A 17,216-nucleotide genomic window follows, 5' to 3' on the forward strand; every position below is an offset into this window, starting at 1 on the left:
TAAAGATATTAAGCACTTTATTTCTAGTCTACGCACTGAAATTTTGAAGTGGTTTGACCATTTTAGTGGTCTTACTAAGTAAAAATAAGGGGTTACAGAAGAGCAACCCTTTGGGTTCGAGTCAAAGGCAAAAGATGCACCACTAACAGTGGAGAGAAAAACGGCAGGGACAAGGACAGTGCAGAGAGGACTTTGACCCCCTCTTGATCCCTCTATCACTCTTTTAAGGCGAGTTTCGATCGCCGCCCTAGCATATTCATATTAGTACAAGCCGACCCAAAGGTCCAGATTGTTCATTTGGACCCTCCGCCAAAACAAATGCAAACTCATCTCTCGCACACAGCGCACAGAAGGGGAATCTTCAAAATGCAAAAGAAGAAAACAAGAGAGCAGATGGGAGTGTAACAAAAATGAGTGCTAATGCCTATTGCCATAAAAATAAGACATCAACCTTAGGACCCATGCATCTAAAAGTTTGTGTGGTTTCAATCTCAAAAAAACACACTCAGCTAGAATAAAGAGGGGATAAAAAAGAAAAAGAGAAAAAGAGAACCCCCCCCTCCCCAACCCATTTGCACATCATCTACATCCTATCCTGTCAACACATACACAACACGGGTGTGCACAGTATTAGGGAGAGAGAACGAGAGAAAAGAGAGAGAGAGAGAGAGAGAGAGAGAAATGGTTAATATATGCAGCACCCACAAAAAAGAATTCAAGGGAGGAGACTAGATACCACATATTCCGGGAACAGTGGGCGAGCAGGGCCATAAGTATCTTCCAGCTTGTGTATAAAAGCCTTCACTAGTAAAACTAGGCTTTCCTCTGTCTCTTCTTCCCACTAGACTTTGGCACACTCTCTTGCTTCTTGGTGGCTGATGTGCTCTCTTGCTTCTTGGTGGCCGATGTGCTCTCTTGCTTCTTGGTGGCCGATGTGCTCTCTTGCTTCTTGGTGGCCGATGCGCTCTCTTGCTTCTTCGTGACCAATGTGCTCTCTTGCTTCTTGGTCGATGAATTGCTCTCTTGTTTCTTATCAGTTGAATCAATATCCTTTTTGTTGCTTGAGCTTCCCTCTTGCTTCTTATCACTAGAATTGCTCTCCTGCTTAATGGCAGAGCCGCTTCCCTTCTTTCTTCCAGGCTTCTTAGATTCCGAGTTCTCAATGGCAGGCTTCTTAGTGTTTGAGTTATTGCTCTCTTGCTTCTTGATGGCTGAGTTGATTGGTGTTGTAACCTTTCTAGTAGCTGAGTCAATGGCCTCTGGTTTCTTGTTGGATGAACCAGGCTTGCCCTTAGCTGAAGAAGAGCCATTTGTGTTGGATTTCTCACCGGACCGAGAAGCACCACCCCTTTGTTTTCCAGACGAACTTTCAGTCCTAGGGGCCAAAGTTCATCAGAACTCAGATTTCAGGTTAATTTCAGCCAAATTCATTCTAACCAAGAGCTTCTATATTTGAGAGAGAGAGGGGGTGGAGATGAAAATTGCAAAATTTCAATCATAGGATCGGGACAAACATTACCAAAATTAGGATTGATTAGCAGTAATTTGGTTCATATGGATAAAGGAAAATCAGCAAGAAGAAAATGCTACTTTGTCTAAATTTTCAACAGCATCTCAACCAAATACAAGAAATCAGTTTCAGGGAACAAAAAATACCCAACTTTCAGTTGATCAAAACAAAAATTTCACAAATCCACAAAGTAAAACATGCAGAAATTCAGCCAAGAAGGGCTAGACATGGATGGGAACCACTATTCCGAGTCCGACAATAATTGAATCCACAAATAATGCTGATAGTTATCCATCAAGTAAAATCTTCTCTTACCTTTTTACTGGAGCTTCTGTCTTGACCTCTTTGACTGAAGAACCTGCATTCTTCTTTGACCTTTTCCGAGGAGGCCTGATCAAAATCCACAGAGATGCCATTAAAAGAAAGCTAGAGAAATACCAATGACAATTGAGTGGAATTTCTATTTTCAAATCCAAAAAAGAAAAACAGCATAAAAAAAATTGTCCAATCCTTCAGAGAACAACCATGAGCTGACAGCAAGAGCAATCCTTCAGAGAACTTTTTCTTTAATCGAGAGAGAATAGCAAATTATTCTACTTAGCAGCACAGTCCTATGTCCATTTACTGCAAGCATGAATGGACCAGCTTGAGAAGAGAAATACAGTGGGGAAAAGCTTATGAAAAGGGACTCATCATAAATATTCAGAAGTTGAAAAGACTAAAATGAAACAGTTATCGACCTGGTGGCATAGATTTCAGAGCTTTCAGATTCAACCAATCATTTCGACTTTGAATCCCCTACCTATTAAGAAACTAGTTTTTTTTTTTGATAAAAGTTAACATAAGTAACTACTATTGAACAACAAATATGTACGATGAAATTTAGGTAAGTTAGAGAAATTCAAAACATGTTTGGGTCCCATCAAGCTACAGGATTTTTAGGAATGGCTTCTAATTAAGACTGTAGCTGGTGGTGGATGTGAGAGAGAAAAAGGACCACAACATCTCATAGTTCAGCAGCAGGAGATGTAATGAAGTAAAAAAGTACTAAATGTTTGGATGGAATGGAAATGCAGGGGTGGCCAAGGAGGTCAGGGAACCTTCGAGAACCAGTTAGTAACCTCATGTTTTCTTTCTCCACCGACAACCAAGATGCTTCAGGACTACAGTAGTATGCATGAAACGCATTAAGAGTACCAAATGGAAAGATGGGTAAACAATGCAAAATGAATGCAGGGGAACCTCATGCTAGCCTTATTTTACCCATCAACAATATTTTTGAAAATGTTGCAATCGTTTATAATGCTGGAAGCCCCCTTATAAAGTCGTGCTGTTTCAAAAGAAGTATTACTTTGGCTAAAAAAGAAAAAGGAAAAAAAAACTTGTGTACATCTTTGTATCAAGCAATGTTATAAGCCCCTCTCATTTTTTGTATACGCTTATTTGACTAAGGTTAGCTTATTTTTTGCCGAGAGGCCCAGTATGTTGGCGCTCTCTCTGGACCCTTGCACTTTTTCTTCTCTTTCAATAAAACAGTTAACATTATCAAAAAAAGAGAAAAGGGAAAAAAAATATGCCATTTTTTCAAAATGAAAATGTTGAATGGTACACCACAGATAGCATGAAGACTTACGTTACAGGAGATGCATCAAGAGATGTAACAGCAGTTGCCGGTCCCTGCTAGCATATTGGAACAAGTCACAAGAGGTCAGCTATCAGGCAGAACCCAAATCAAAATCCAGAAGGCAAGTACAAGAGGCGAGGGCTATACCGCTTCAGGTTCAGCATCAGCTTCAACTAATTCCCAGCGCTCCTTTTCAAGCTTCAGTACTTCGACGTCACCATCAGTATATGCTACCTATAAAGCATTGAGAACTATCACATCCACAACAGAAACAAAGTAGAAGTAATTAATGCTCAGTTTTACAATATCAACCAACTTACCGTATGCTTCTTTTTCTCCGAATCAAATGACTGAACAATACCCTCATAGAACCTGCAACAAAAGTTATACAAGCACATGAGTTGCATCATAAGGAGCGATATTCTAAACTATTTCTACAAATATTGATATAAACTTGGGTAAACATGGAAAAGCATGCCATTATCAAATAAAGACATAATATAGGGGAGAGATGAAAAGATACTTAAGCCAAATGTATACGGACCCAAATCTGCTAGCTATTTTGGATGAGAAGCAAAATAATTATCTTGTGGGGGACTTGGACACATTTGATTATTGCATGTTTTAACACAAATTAAAAAATGTGTCAATTTCATGCCAAAAAATGGTGTGCAGAAAAATTCTACCAACTAGAATTTTTTTTGGCTCGCTATTTTACGACTTCGAGTTATCAGGGCATCTCTCTGTCACACCCAACATCCCTTGATAATGGGAAACAAGAGAAAAACTGAGAGAAGGGTTCACAGGAGCTCATGCTCTCTCTCTCACAGAGATATGCTACGATCCTTCTCCTTATCCAAAACCCTGGGAATAGAATCACAGGAGCTCTCTCTCTCTCTCTCTCTCACACACACAAACACACACACACACACACACGCACACACATCAAAATCAGCTATCACATGCACCATCATTCCACTCGAAACTCTAGGAAATAGAATCACTTCTTTCTTAAAACTCAAAATCAGTGGTGAAATGCTATTCTTTGATACCCAATAACCTGCCTCCCCAAAAATCAAAATCAGCTGGATATGCTACTTCTTCCTCGAAACCCTGAGAACTGGAACCAGAAAGGTACCCTCTAAACGAAAGATCCGTTCTAAACGAATCTTTGAGGGGGGGGGAGAGAAATATGAAGTCTTACCTGTTATATAGAACAAGGGAAATAGAGAGATCCTGTATAGATAGACAGAGAGAGGGGGAGAGATTCTGCTTGTGGGGTTTGAATAGAGAGAAATAGAGAATTTCTGCTTCTAGGATCTAAAGAGAGAATTCCTCCTCTAGAGAAAATAGATGTGTTGGGCAAGGTGAGAGATTCCTCTACTTCAGGATATATTCAAGAGAGAATGGGTCTAGAGAGATGAACGTTTGCAGTAATTAGGACAATTTCACCCAATTCAAAACCCCCATTTTACCAGTTACTTCATGCCAAATCTGCCACTTTATGATCCTTCCCTTCCCAAACAATCCAAGAGCAATAAAATAAAATGACAGGGTTTTCCAATTCAGCATGAAAAACTCGTCAGTTTTTTCTATTGAGAAAAATCTTAGATCATGCATCCAAACTGGCCCTATTAATAACTTTTATTGTTGGAGACTTCTGTCGCTATGTGAGATAGGGACAGTAAACACACTACAAAGTAAGGTGCAATGTGATGAACGGAACAAAAACATCAAATCCACATTCTTTGGAAAGGGATGCCAAGAACACACTAAACCAATTAAATAATACTAAAGCCACCACCAGTATACAAACACCCGAATCAATCCTACAAATTACTTTCGCAATATGCCAAAATTAATTTCCAATTACAATCCCACAATAAAGAACAGGATTTCTGAGCACGCAGTCGTCAAAGTTCAGCTTTGGAAACCCAAACAGGAGGGCATATTCGGATTCCTCCTTACAAGGCCAACAAGCTTCAGTGCCCAAGATCTACCCAAACGATTAAAAGCTTTACTCCCACACATCTAAATCTTCACTAGTACCTAGTAGCCTCATGTTTAACCGACTAACCCGCTTCTCACCTCTTCTTTACTTTCTTAAAGTGAAATATTTCACTAAAAACTGTTCTCACCACTAAATATTCACTAAACTACTGCCACTAGTAACCAAACTCAAGATCACCAAGCAAAAAATCAAAGCAAGAACACCAGCCCGAAAAGCCTTTGACCTCTAACACTGCATTTCATCCTAACTCCCAGTTTTGACGATCTACCTCCAGGGTGCGAACCCAACTTCCAGCACATTGCACAGAACAAGACGAGCTTTTAAACATATAAAAGCCTTTTTATATGCAACACTCACACTCCTAAGCATGCCATTGACAAAAATAAGCCCATCCTGTTACTCCACCTCAGTGTTTTTCTGCAGATTAGTCTGCAGGAATGCTGGAGCAGTACCACTTTAGGTGGAATCCACAAGCTTCTATCTTTTACATCTTCACAATAGGTTCCAATGGGTCATAACCACATACTATCAGTCCCACTAATCTATAGAGCCATCAACACAAATCTTCCAACCCTATCCAGTTGGTGAGAAAAAAATTATGATTCTTTTAGAAGGGTTAAGCTAGTAGTATTACTTATCAGCACCTAAATCTGATTTTTGAATGCAACAAGGTCGAGCAAACTATTAATCCAAGAGAACGGCAATCAACTAACTCAAATAAGTCACACCATCTCTGACACAAATAGATCATTTATCAATCAATTAATGAATGGGTCCTCACATCTCCCCCACTTATAGAGTCAAATGAAAACACTGAACTATGTGAAATAAGCCTATCATGAAACAACAGTTTCTCCAAATTGTCAACATCAGAAATTGTATAATCAAGAAATTCTTCACAAACAAATGAATCAGTTCTTCACCAAAATTTACTTTTCAGTTAGTTTGGTGAAAAAAACATTGCAATATACCACTCTGAATTAGTTCCTTACCATAGCAATACTTTATCAAGAAGCCAGCATTGCAAAGAAAAGCTAACGTCCAAAACATAATGAAATCACATATAAAAACTTATATATTGTACTAGTTTGACAATTAATCAAAAACAAAAACAATATGCATGAGGAAACGACAAAAAATTAAAAACTTTTTGAACTTTTCTCGTACAACACAACCAAAATTCCAGGAATCATGGAGACTATCCAAATACTGTCAGCTAGATGACACTATCCAAATGTCAATGAATAGTATAATCAGATAAATGAAAATCCTGATTAGCTTAGCATCTTCCATGTCAAGAAGAAACAAGTCACGTCAAGAATTCAATGCACCGTGGAGGAATTCCAAGGAAACAAATAATACGAAACAACACAAATGTCACCATATCATTGAAATACTATGCCTAGTCCACAGAATGTACGCTGAATTCACCGAGCTACCTTCAACCAAAATCTTAATGGAAGCAGACCTACATAGACATGCCACAAGTAGAAATCTTTTTTCATTTTTGATAATTGCAAACAAAGATCTATTATATTACCTAATGTTTTCATTATTGGACATTAAATAATATTTCAGGAAACAGTACCAGAGGCCAAAATGGGAAGTTCACTACATGAATCAACTGACAGTTCATGGGTCCCCGAACCAATTTTCTTGAAAAGATTAGTTTCTTATTTAACTACTCAGGACTGAACATACAACACATATAACATCTCCAGGAAAAATTACACGTAGAACAAAATGGTTTCTTTTGTTCTTTGAGTGACCATCTTGAATTTTTTTTGTTTCGTAGTTCAGAACTCATGATGCCATTAAAATATGCTTATTGGGATAATTTTCTAAAATTATATTGCTCATAAGACCATGAGAAAAACACAAACGAAAGCCAGAGAAATATGCACAAGGATCCAATCAATAGCAATAGATAAGTAACTGCAAGTCAGCCCTTACTGTTTATCACGTGGCCACCAAACCTTGATCCTTGACCCAACAAGACTCTCGTCAATATCTTTTTCACCATGAACAGCAGGAGTCTACAAGAAAGGAAACAATTATTTCACATATCGTGTAATATATATCATGACAACAACATAGATCCAGTACTAAAACTACGTCGCACAATTACAAATCACAATGAACCAGCCACCAGTTCAACACTAGCATACAGAAGGATTTCATTGTATGAACTCAGTGCTAAATAAAATGGTATCTTTCACCTTCAAAAACATAAAATAAAAACGTTGCACCAAAGCAAAATAGATCTTGAGCAAAATCCTCACAGAATACACTTAATAAGTTGATACAAGAGCACTTGAATACAAAAGCAAAGCAAATGATAGATTATACAAGAAAACTAATATGAAACAAAAAACATTGACAAGATGCTACAGATTCTCCAACAAAATGATGTGAATGATTTGGGCATGAAACAGTTTACAAGTGCAAGAGATAAAATATGGATGGCATGACCTGATATGTCATGCTCATCCTGCAGTAAGATTCTCACAGAGACATCCAATATAGAATGACAGATGAAATAAAACTGAAAAAAGTATCATATTATCATAGCTACCCAATGTATATAGATAAACAGAAAAAGGGAAAGTCTGTGTCTGTGCGTGTCTGCATGTGTTATGGTTGTGCTGAGAAAGCTAACTAATAAAAAGTCATGCTGGCTCATTATCACAAGAATAATAATGTCACTGCTAAAACAAAAATGTAATCTCACTAAGCTATGCACTGAGTAAAGGATGGCCCAAAGTTCATTACAAAACCAAAACCAACACACATGACAAACTGGGAGACAAAAACACGTGGCAAAACAATCGAACAATTACTGAACCAGCGATTCGGACTGGAAGAGTGATTCGGATTGGAAGTGTTACCACATCTTTTTCGTTACTTTTCCTTTTTGCTGTTTTTGGGGCATCCGATTGTGTGCGCTCTTTGCTTGCTGATTCAGTTGTTGATTTGGAAGCTGAGTCTAATTTCTGCAGTACCAAAAGAAATAAATAGGGATCTCCAAAGGCATATTACACTCTATATCAATCACTATTACAAATGCACTCTTCATGATGAAGACAAAACAAACGAAATCAAAACCACCTTGGAGCTCGAATCGCCAGCTGGTTTCTTCTCCTCACTGCTCTTATCATTACTTTCCTTCTTACTTGCATTTCCTTTTTTATTTGAACGCTTTGATGTCTTCACTACAGGATGAGCATCACCTTCACTTTCTGCTTTGGACTTCATTTTGGGTGCCTTGTCAACAGGATCTTTAGGTAACTTTGATTTATCTCCACCATGATCCACCGTAGAAGTTTCCTTTGCTTCACCAGGTGTGACTGAGACATCAGATTCTAATTTATTATCATCTTTCTGGCTAACTTTTGACCTGCGTCGCGTAGGCCGAGCCATCTCTGAAGGCAAAGCCTCCGTTGCAGGCGATGGAACATCTGCAGTTTCATTGTTGGATCTTGATGGAGAAGGAAGTTGTGGCTTCTTCACTGTTACAGAAGAAGCTGCCGCTTCCTTGCCCTGTGGAGCGTCAGAAGGAGCATTTTCCGAACCCTTGCTCTGCCGCTGCCTTTTCCTCTTGGAGGGTTCGACATCTTCCTTTTCATTAGCAAATCGAGTATCCTCAGAGGCATCAGATGAAGGGGACAATATGCTGGGCTTCCGTCCCCTCTTTTTCTCAGTAGTTTGACTACGAGGAGATTCGAGCTCGGTGCTCTTTCGAGGGTCCAAAGTTTCCTTCTTATTTTTGGTTGTTGATGAAGTACCACGGTGAGAACGATCAGCCTTCAACTTAGGAACCTCAGTATCCACAGGTGTGTCTTCCTCAGTAAGTTTAGCAGTGCCATTACTCATTTTATCCTTGGAAGTTATGTCAACGACACCCGTTTCTTCATGATGTGCAGGCTCACCTTCCTGCTTTTCCGGACCCTAAAGCAAAGAAACAAACAGTGTTAAATAAATAATAACATTTCCCACAAGAGAACAGCTCAAAAAGAAAAACAAAAATCATTACGATGAGAAATCTGAAGCTTCAGTAGAAGTGCAAAAGAAATTTTCTTTAGGACTTACTGGGTGAGGTGCCGGAGGCGGCTCTAGCGTACCGCTAGATTCCGATTTCTTGCACTCATCTGTCTGCAGTAAATACCAGTCCAATGACCAAGAAAATTTAGTTTTATAACATCAAAAATCACATATAGGCTCTATTACATAATCATACAGTGGCCACATGTTCCATAAGGGCATCACTGAAAGCAAAAAAACGTGCACACCAAGAAACTGATAAAGCTGTACATCAACAGAGCATCCATAAACAAGAACGAGGTCTCCAAACAAAAATCTCATAAAAAGAGGTAAACTATAAGTACTGAAGTGGTGAATTCTGAAAAAAGGTAATCAAATGCTCTCATAAACGATGAACCAATGTGGCAAAAACAAAGCACTGATGAAAACAATCTTGAACCAAAGCAAGGTGCAAAAACTCTCTAGTTGCAGGACATTCTAAGTACACCCAAAATAAAAGCAGCTCTTATTCTCAAATACAACCCAAAAGGATGTAGGAATTTTCAGTAGCAGCTAAAAAGAAATTTGTATCACATCGCTCTTGAACACCCTTCCTAAATTTGGAAGTATGCTGATATTTTATTTACCAGGAAAAAAAGGTGGATGATCATAACTCAACTACCTAAACTACTAAACATAATAGATCTGTAATGTGTCCTTCAAAATGTCAGAATTTGAAGGTGCCACTTTTTTACGAGTGTGTATGCAATATTGCCATCAATTACCATTGTTTCTCAATAACTGTAAATACCAAGTTAATTACATGGGAAATATCAGTAATGAATTCCATCAAGAAACCACATAGCTGGATTATCAAGGTCCCAGAATATGAGGAAAATTCTTCAGCAGAGGTAAAGCTTCACAAACCAAGCTCCTTAAGCTCCAGCATGAGGAAAGACCAGACATTTCTCACTAAAAAATGAGCAAACGAGAATAGAAGTAGCACGAGTAGCATTGGGTAATCCCCAACATTTTGTAACTTAGACATCCATCACAATCAAATCTGCATCCTTTAAAACCTAGTATTGTTCTGCATCTCTTCCTGTCAGCACCCCTGACAAACATAGTGCTAGGAAGACAGGCAATAACCCTTCAGTATATTCCAAAGGTGGCTGCAGATAGCCCCACAACTTTCTACCAAGTTCCTTGAGCATAATGGGAATGGCTGATATTGTATTTTTCCTTCTTTAATATCATGTGCCATTATCATCTCAAAATCATGAAGGTTCCTTGGACATAACATGATTGAATTTATAATAGTCAAACGTCACAAGATGAACTAGTTGATACTACAAACATTCTCACATAAATATCTCTCTTAACTCAATTTAGTGGAGTTTCCATTAGTATGAAATAAGTCATGCCAAGAAATAGAAGTAATCACAATATCTAAGTTTCTAAATTAACATCGGAACCACCGTACTTCTACTGATCCACAACAAGTAAAAAGCCAACCAAATAAGGAAGTCATGAATATCCAGTTTCAGAAACAAAACACTCATCCAGATGCGAGAGAGGAGCTTCTCGAATTTCAGAAATGCCTAAATATTGGTTTCTATTATTCGCAGGAAACAGACAAGTGCAACATTGGGTTGCTAGCAAATGCCAAAAGAGTGATTTTCTTATTATAGTGAAATAAGAAAGCGATCCATACCAAATTCTGATCAGAGGAATTTGGAACTTTAGATGGTTGCTCCATAACTTCGGTGAACTCAGCAGATGAGATACCCAATTCCTCCAATGCCTTATCCATGTATGGATCAAGCTTACCACGACAGTTACTGATAACTTTCTTTGCCAACTTGGATGCAAAAGATGAAGCATTCTGAAACAAAACAAAATTAGGAAAGATTAGTTGCAAATCTAACTAAGAAAGTAACAATACAACAAGAAAGAGCAAGTAATTTACCTGTTTTATCTTCATAAGACAATTTAGAAGAGCAGATATTAGTTCAAAAGAGATGTCTTCACTCTCCTCCAACACAAGCGTCATAACCGTCGCCATGGATGTGAACACGTTTTCTGGATGGTCCTCCCTGAAATCAAAATATAATAAGCCAATAATACTAAAAAAAGCCCACTATGCACATAAAACACAGAATATTGAAATAGAAACTCCTGAACAAACAAACCCAACCCAGGCATGTAGATTTATATGGGAAAACAAAGGTAAAAGTGGAACTCTCCTAACCATCCAAAAGATTTTCTTCCACTTTTATCTGACCCCACCAATCGTAAAGGATGATTATCCTCATGTCATTAGATATGCAAGTGCAAAGACACAAATCACTGAAGTTTGCCAAGCATCATTGAAGAGACCCCTATGCCCACGTGCTTAAAGGCAAATAGCAAAGAGGGTTCCCTCACCAGGGAGGGATATCAGGGAGAATTCTCTCTACTCTGAGGATTACTTTCCCTCCATTAACTTACCCTCTTGATTTCTTATTGGGAGCATATAGTACGTTCTCCCTAGAGATGATACTGCCACCATCCTTCCTACAGAAGGTCCTGTGCAGCAGTTGTTGGAGGGTAGAGATGGAAATTGTGCTCTCGTATTGTACAAACAAACAGTACAAGGTGTCTTTTATGGAGAATCACAATCCAACACGGGAGGTGACCAAGAGCATCCTTCCTATAAACCTATGATTCCCCTTTTTTATTTTTCATTTCCGTGTCAATTCTTCAGGTCTCACGCCATTTACATTGCAACCTTACAAACTTAACTAAAAGCCTCCATCTCTGTTAGTAATAATGAGATCCAACACAAACATGTCTATTGCATTTAATGGTATTGACAATAAAAATTCAGATAATCCTTCCAACAAACAAATATCAGTTTGGATCAAAAAAAATTTGAGTTATCATCTTAGATTGACAAAGAAATAAGTATCATACGGTCAAAAGAAAAAGAGAACAAATAAAAGAATGCAGAGAATATAAACCAAAATAAGTACTTGTGATTGTACATAACTGTTGCAAACTAATTCCAAACCGAAACCACTCAGCAACAAGAAAGCTCAGAATATCCATATTCATCTTTAAGAAAATTTAAAGCTCTCAAATTCCACACAGAATGTACTCTTGATTCACAGATAGCACATCAAAGCCGCCAACATAGTGGACATTCGTTCTGTAGTGAGTCATCACAGGCTTGACAGCAAATGCCGAACAAGGACATTTATTCATGACTTGGGGGAGAAATGAGAAGAGATTTTGGGGAGGCAAGATGTATCTCAAAACCAAGTTTATAAAATTTGATGAATGGCTTCTGGAATATAAATGAGAGAACAGTGAAGGATGTAGTTTTCCATAAGCAAAGTGAGGGAAATGGACGAGTGCAGAAACTTAATTTTCAAAGAATAATGATCAGGAAAAAAACTTCCAAGGATGAGAAAGGATGCCTTTGTAAACCACTAGTTCACAACAAAAAACTGTTCATCTAGATCAGGAATCTCGATGGAATCAAGAGGACGGTACTTGGGAATAACAACATCATAAAATCAACATGAGAAAGGTATATGGTGGACTTCAGGAGGAGTTTCCCCAACTCAAGTTTTAAGCAATTAGGTATACACATTTTTCTATATTTTTGTCTTTGACATTGTTAGAGCTGAAATCAATAACATACTTGAAAGAGCAGCCTAAGATACAAAAATATATAAAAACATACCCAATGATATCGAAGCAAATATATAGTAGACACAAAAGTTAGAAGGACAAATCATTTTAAAACCATAACTGAGAAAGGAAAGGCCATACCAACACACTACAGAATAAAATTCATAACTGAGAAAGGAAAACAAAGAACATAGAGTAACAAAGAAAAAGGTAATAGATGCCACCTTATGGTTTCCAGGAAATGCTGAAACATCTCAACAATCAGGGCATCACATTCAAGGTCCAGCATCACAACACATGACCTAACCTTCGCTAAAGTTTCAAGAATTGAAACCCGCCTATTAAATGATGGAGAGGACTTATCAGAGAGATCTTCAAATGATGCAACAATCATCTGGAAGACCTCCTGCAACAAATAAATAAATCAAGATTGTAATCCCCAATCAAAAACTCAGGGGCATCTGAAAGCCCAAAATAAAAGCCTCACAAAACAACAACCATATATAAGATTTTAATAATACAAAAAGAGCAAGTCAAGTGACCTTCATCAAGTCGTCTCCATAAGGAGCTTCTGGGGCTGTTATTCTTGTGATCTCACTGATACACGAGGCAACAACAACTCTAATAGTTTTGTCTGGATGTTTCAAAAGCTCTGAAGTAACCAATGCATTTGTTGATGGAACGAGCGCATCTGACATAGACTTAGAAGGAGACTGTTCTGCCCTTGACAGACAAAACTCTACTTTCTGCAAAAGATGATCAGCAAGTTAATGAAACCAATAACAAAAATACATAAATTTAAAACAATGTATTTATGATATGCCTGCCAAACTGTCTATACACCAGGCATGAAACACAAATGAATCAACAAGTTCCATTTTCCTAATTGGATCAATATCAACAAGTACAGTTTTATTTTTTCCTTTTCACCGAGTTAACATGAAGAAAAAGCTGATTCAACCAGTTTCAGAAGTGTTGTAAAACTTCAGCCCCACCTAACAGATGGTTCAAACCATATCTCACAAGAACAAACGAGGGAACCCAGCAGAATCCTTATTAAGTATTAGAGAATCTATTAAATCTATCGTAATAACATGCTTGGACTGGGCCTGCAAACCCAACCTCAACAGAAAAGAAAGGCCCATACAGTACACCAGAGAAGAATTAGAGCAGGTAATGCAGCCCTCAAGGTGCGTCTGCAGGGGGGGCGGGCGGGCGGGAGGAAGGGGTGGAGGAGCGGTGAGTTGAACCCTTGATCATCCCTTCCTTCAATCCTTCATAATATACCATCATTGGAAACCCTTTTCCATTGTATATTCTAATCTATAGGATATGAATAACTACTGCATATGAAAGTAATAGGATCAGGAATTGCACTTTAGAAGCTATTCAAGCATCAAAGCATGCAACATTAGGGCTTCGCAGCGAGCAAACAAAAAGTTCAAGAGTCCTTTGCTCGTTATGCAAAGCATTCTCAAACTTTTGCTTTGCATAGCACAGACAAGTTTAAGAGGGCTTTGATGTTGCAAATTGCTACACTAGGGGGCCGCAAAGAACTCTTTCTTGCATGATAATCAAATGCATTGTTCCCAACATTGACAAGTGGTATCAAGGCTCACACTAAGAAAAAGGAGACAACCATATGGGATCCCTGTCTCTAGTTCCTCAGGCACTACAAGGGGTACAATCAGCATCCTTATCATTATCCTTAACCAGTAAAGGTAGTCCATTTAAGAATCTAATGCAGTTCACGGCACTGTTGCAATTAAGCCTCAAACTTACACATCATTGGATGTATTTACCATATGTATGCATAACATATAATTGGATTTATCTTTGAAATTAATATAAGCAATAGGCTAAAGCTAATGAAGCATTCCATCAAGCTACTGCTCACTTTGGAGATGCATACCCAGATTAAAAGACATGCACCACAATATAACATGTTAAACCCTTAATAAACAATCTCCTGCATCTTCCATTATAACAAACTTGCAGGCTTTTAAATGTAAACAGGCTAAACAAAAGGAGCAATATTTACACATAAAGGGAACTCAATAACAGATGTACCATGCAACCCATTTACTGAAGATGCTCATACCAAGAAAATCCTAAGACATATAATCAATAAAATCAACCGCATCCGACTAAATGTTTCAAACTGAAGATAGAAAACGTTAAAGGAAATCAAAATTCCCTGATGAATGTCATCACTGGTAAACGATTCCATTCAAACAAATATGTTTGCATGCAAATGATATGTATAGGGGAAGATAGAGAGATGGAGGGGGATTCGCATGCCATGCAGTAACATAATTCGGAGCAAATGAACAATGAAAACTAAAAGCACAAAGAGAAACATCGAAAGGACACATTATGCATTTAAATGGGTCTTTTGCATACAAATAGAAGACGAACACACACAATGAAACATAGAAATGAAAAACACAGATAGAATCATATAAAGGGAACCTGAGACATACATAATAGAGTTCATTCCAGCTAGAAACAAGAAACACAGAAAATACACCTAGATTTAGCTATTTCCAATATCCAAAGCCAGCAAAACAAACATAAACCATGAAACACAAAAGCCTTACCTCCAAAAGTGGGAGGAGCTCAGAAGGATCAGAAGGAAGCTTCTCAAGCTTCTTCCCGGCCTCGAGAAGCTGCTCCTCCAACTCGTGCTCTGTAGTTGTCATCTCTACTCAACAAAACCCTAAATCTCCAAGCTCCCCTAAAAAGAATCAACAACCATTTCACCGAACACCTCAGAAGCCAAACAAACCTTTGAAAAAAACCCTAAAAGCCTAGCACAAACAGCCTGCGACACTTCTACGGCAATAAGGAGGAACAACCACTGCAGAAACCCTAGGAAAAGGAAATCGAAAGAACCCTAAAAAATGATGAGACAAAGGTGAGGAAGAAAGCAATGCAAGGTAAACTTTTATAGCGTTTTTCCTCCTCATATGCAGGGATTTTTCTCTGGCATTTTAATGAAATACAATGAATGGGGAACGGAGGGAGAAAAGGGGATGGAAGGAGAGAGAATAAAGAGGAAAATGAGGGAGAGTGACTGTTTTAGAGAGAAAAAATGAGAGAATTCGATTTATTGAGGCGTTTTTGAGAGAATCCACAGATCCGCCCGGATTCCGCTGGGTCTATGGAATGTAATTCAGGGAAAGCTTTGAAATCCGGTGTAGTTTTGAATTTTGTTTTGGTTTTTATTTTCGGCTTTTTTGGTGTTTTAACTAATTAAAAAGTGATTTTTTTGTGTATATATTGCTAATATTTCCCAATTTGATGTTTCTTAGTCTATTTACCATGTGACCTGTTTGAAATATGGTTCTTCCGAGGTTGGGGAGAATGCAGGATGAAGATATAGAAGTTTCGAAAATACAAAACTGTGTCTACGAAAATAAAATAGTTAAATCGCTATTTTGTTTGTTGAAAATCGATATGTACATACGAATATATCTAAGTAATTGTCTCTTGTTTATCTTTTTATAAAACATTCTAATTCACACAGAATAACTCAATTTTTAAAAAAATCAGTTTTCTGTCTGAAACCAAAAATATCGGTGCATTTTACCATTTTTCTTGATCAGATTGGTAATCGAGATTATTAAATATAATCTATTTTTGGATTATGTACCCAAAATATGATAGTTTTAAAGAATTTCAATTTTTTAAAGTCCAGAACAAGATTTATAGAAGCTATTATTGTAAATTGCCTCGAGCGGATCAAGTAACATTAGTTATTAAATTACTCTCCCTTATTTTGGATCTCGTGCCCAAGATACGACAATTTAAACAATTTTAGATGTTCTAAGTTTGGAATCAAGAATGACGGAGGGGCGCCTTTAACGGATCAATTAACTGTAAATCGATGACTTCCCTTTTTCCCGATTTCACGTCCAAAACACGACAAATTTAAGGACTGTTAGTTATTCCAGTTATGGAATCAAGAATAATGGAGGTTATGGTTGTAAGTCATTCTTGAGCGGAACAAGTGGCAAATCAGTAAATACAATACTTTCAAAAAGTTCTAGGCGGGTCCTAGGCGGCCTGAGGGTCCAGGCCACCCAATGCCTAAGCGGGTACCCAGATGGCCTAGTTGAATCCAAAAAGGATTCTATAGTTATATATTGTATAAAATATAAGAATTAGATATTTAAGGCACATCATAATTAAAATTATACTACATATTAGCACACCCTCCATAAACATAACCATATGTTGGTCCATAATCCATATCCAATTAAAACTTAAAAGTTACCATTCATAGTTCAGTAAAAGTTTAAAGTTTAATAATTATTCAACATTCATCATTCATCATCAGAAAAATTAGGGTCAGCTGCATTAGCATCATA

The 17,216-nt window shown here is 37.8% G+C and overlaps 1 protein-coding gene across 1 annotated transcript; it reads right to left on the reverse strand.

The window, feature by feature from the left end:
- Positions 1-402: 402 nt before the first annotated feature.
- On the reverse strand, positions 403-15,614 carry LOC18447010 (sister chromatid cohesion protein PDS5 homolog D). Its single transcript, XM_006857112.4, has 14 exons — positions 15,444-15,614; positions 13,386-13,589; positions 13,068-13,249; positions 11,135-11,261; positions 10,880-11,050; positions 9,235-9,297; positions 8,254-9,093; positions 8,034-8,138; positions 7,099-7,181; positions 3,455-3,506; positions 3,282-3,368; positions 3,144-3,187; positions 1,826-1,900; positions 403-1,375 (listed from the first exon to the last, which is right to left on the reverse strand). Exons 1-14 carry the CDS (start codon positions 15,543-15,545, stop codon positions 814-816), a joined length of 2,697 nt encoding a protein of 898 aa, XP_006857174.1. The 5' UTR covers positions 15,546-15,614; the 3' UTR covers positions 403-813.
- Positions 15,615-17,216: the final 1,602 nt, after the last annotated feature.

Source organism: Amborella trichopoda, chromosome 12 (genome assembly GCF_054954075.1).
Source record: "Amborella trichopoda isolate Santa Cruz 75 chromosome 12, AtrichopodaSantaCruz75HAP2 v2.0, whole genome shotgun sequence".
Classification (NCBI taxonomy): domain Eukaryota; kingdom Viridiplantae; phylum Streptophyta; class Magnoliopsida; order Amborellales; family Amborellaceae; genus Amborella; species Amborella trichopoda.

What these genes read in the sequence shown, in the direction of transcription:
- LOC18447010 (XM_006857112.4), bottom strand. Translation starts at nt 15,545, where the DNA reads ATGACAACTACAGAGCACGAGTTGGAGGAGCAGCTTCTCGAGGCCGGG. An exon ending in AAAGTAACGAAAAAGATGTG is followed by an intron (nt 7,182 to 8,033) that starts GTAACACTTCCA and finishes CCTTTCTTGTAG; the next exon opens with ACTCCTGCTGTTCATGGTGA. An exon ending in CGGAGAAAAAGAAGCATACG is followed by an intron (nt 3,369 to 3,454) that starts GTAAGTTGGTTG and finishes AATGCTTTATAG; the next exon opens with GTAGCATATACTGATGGTGA.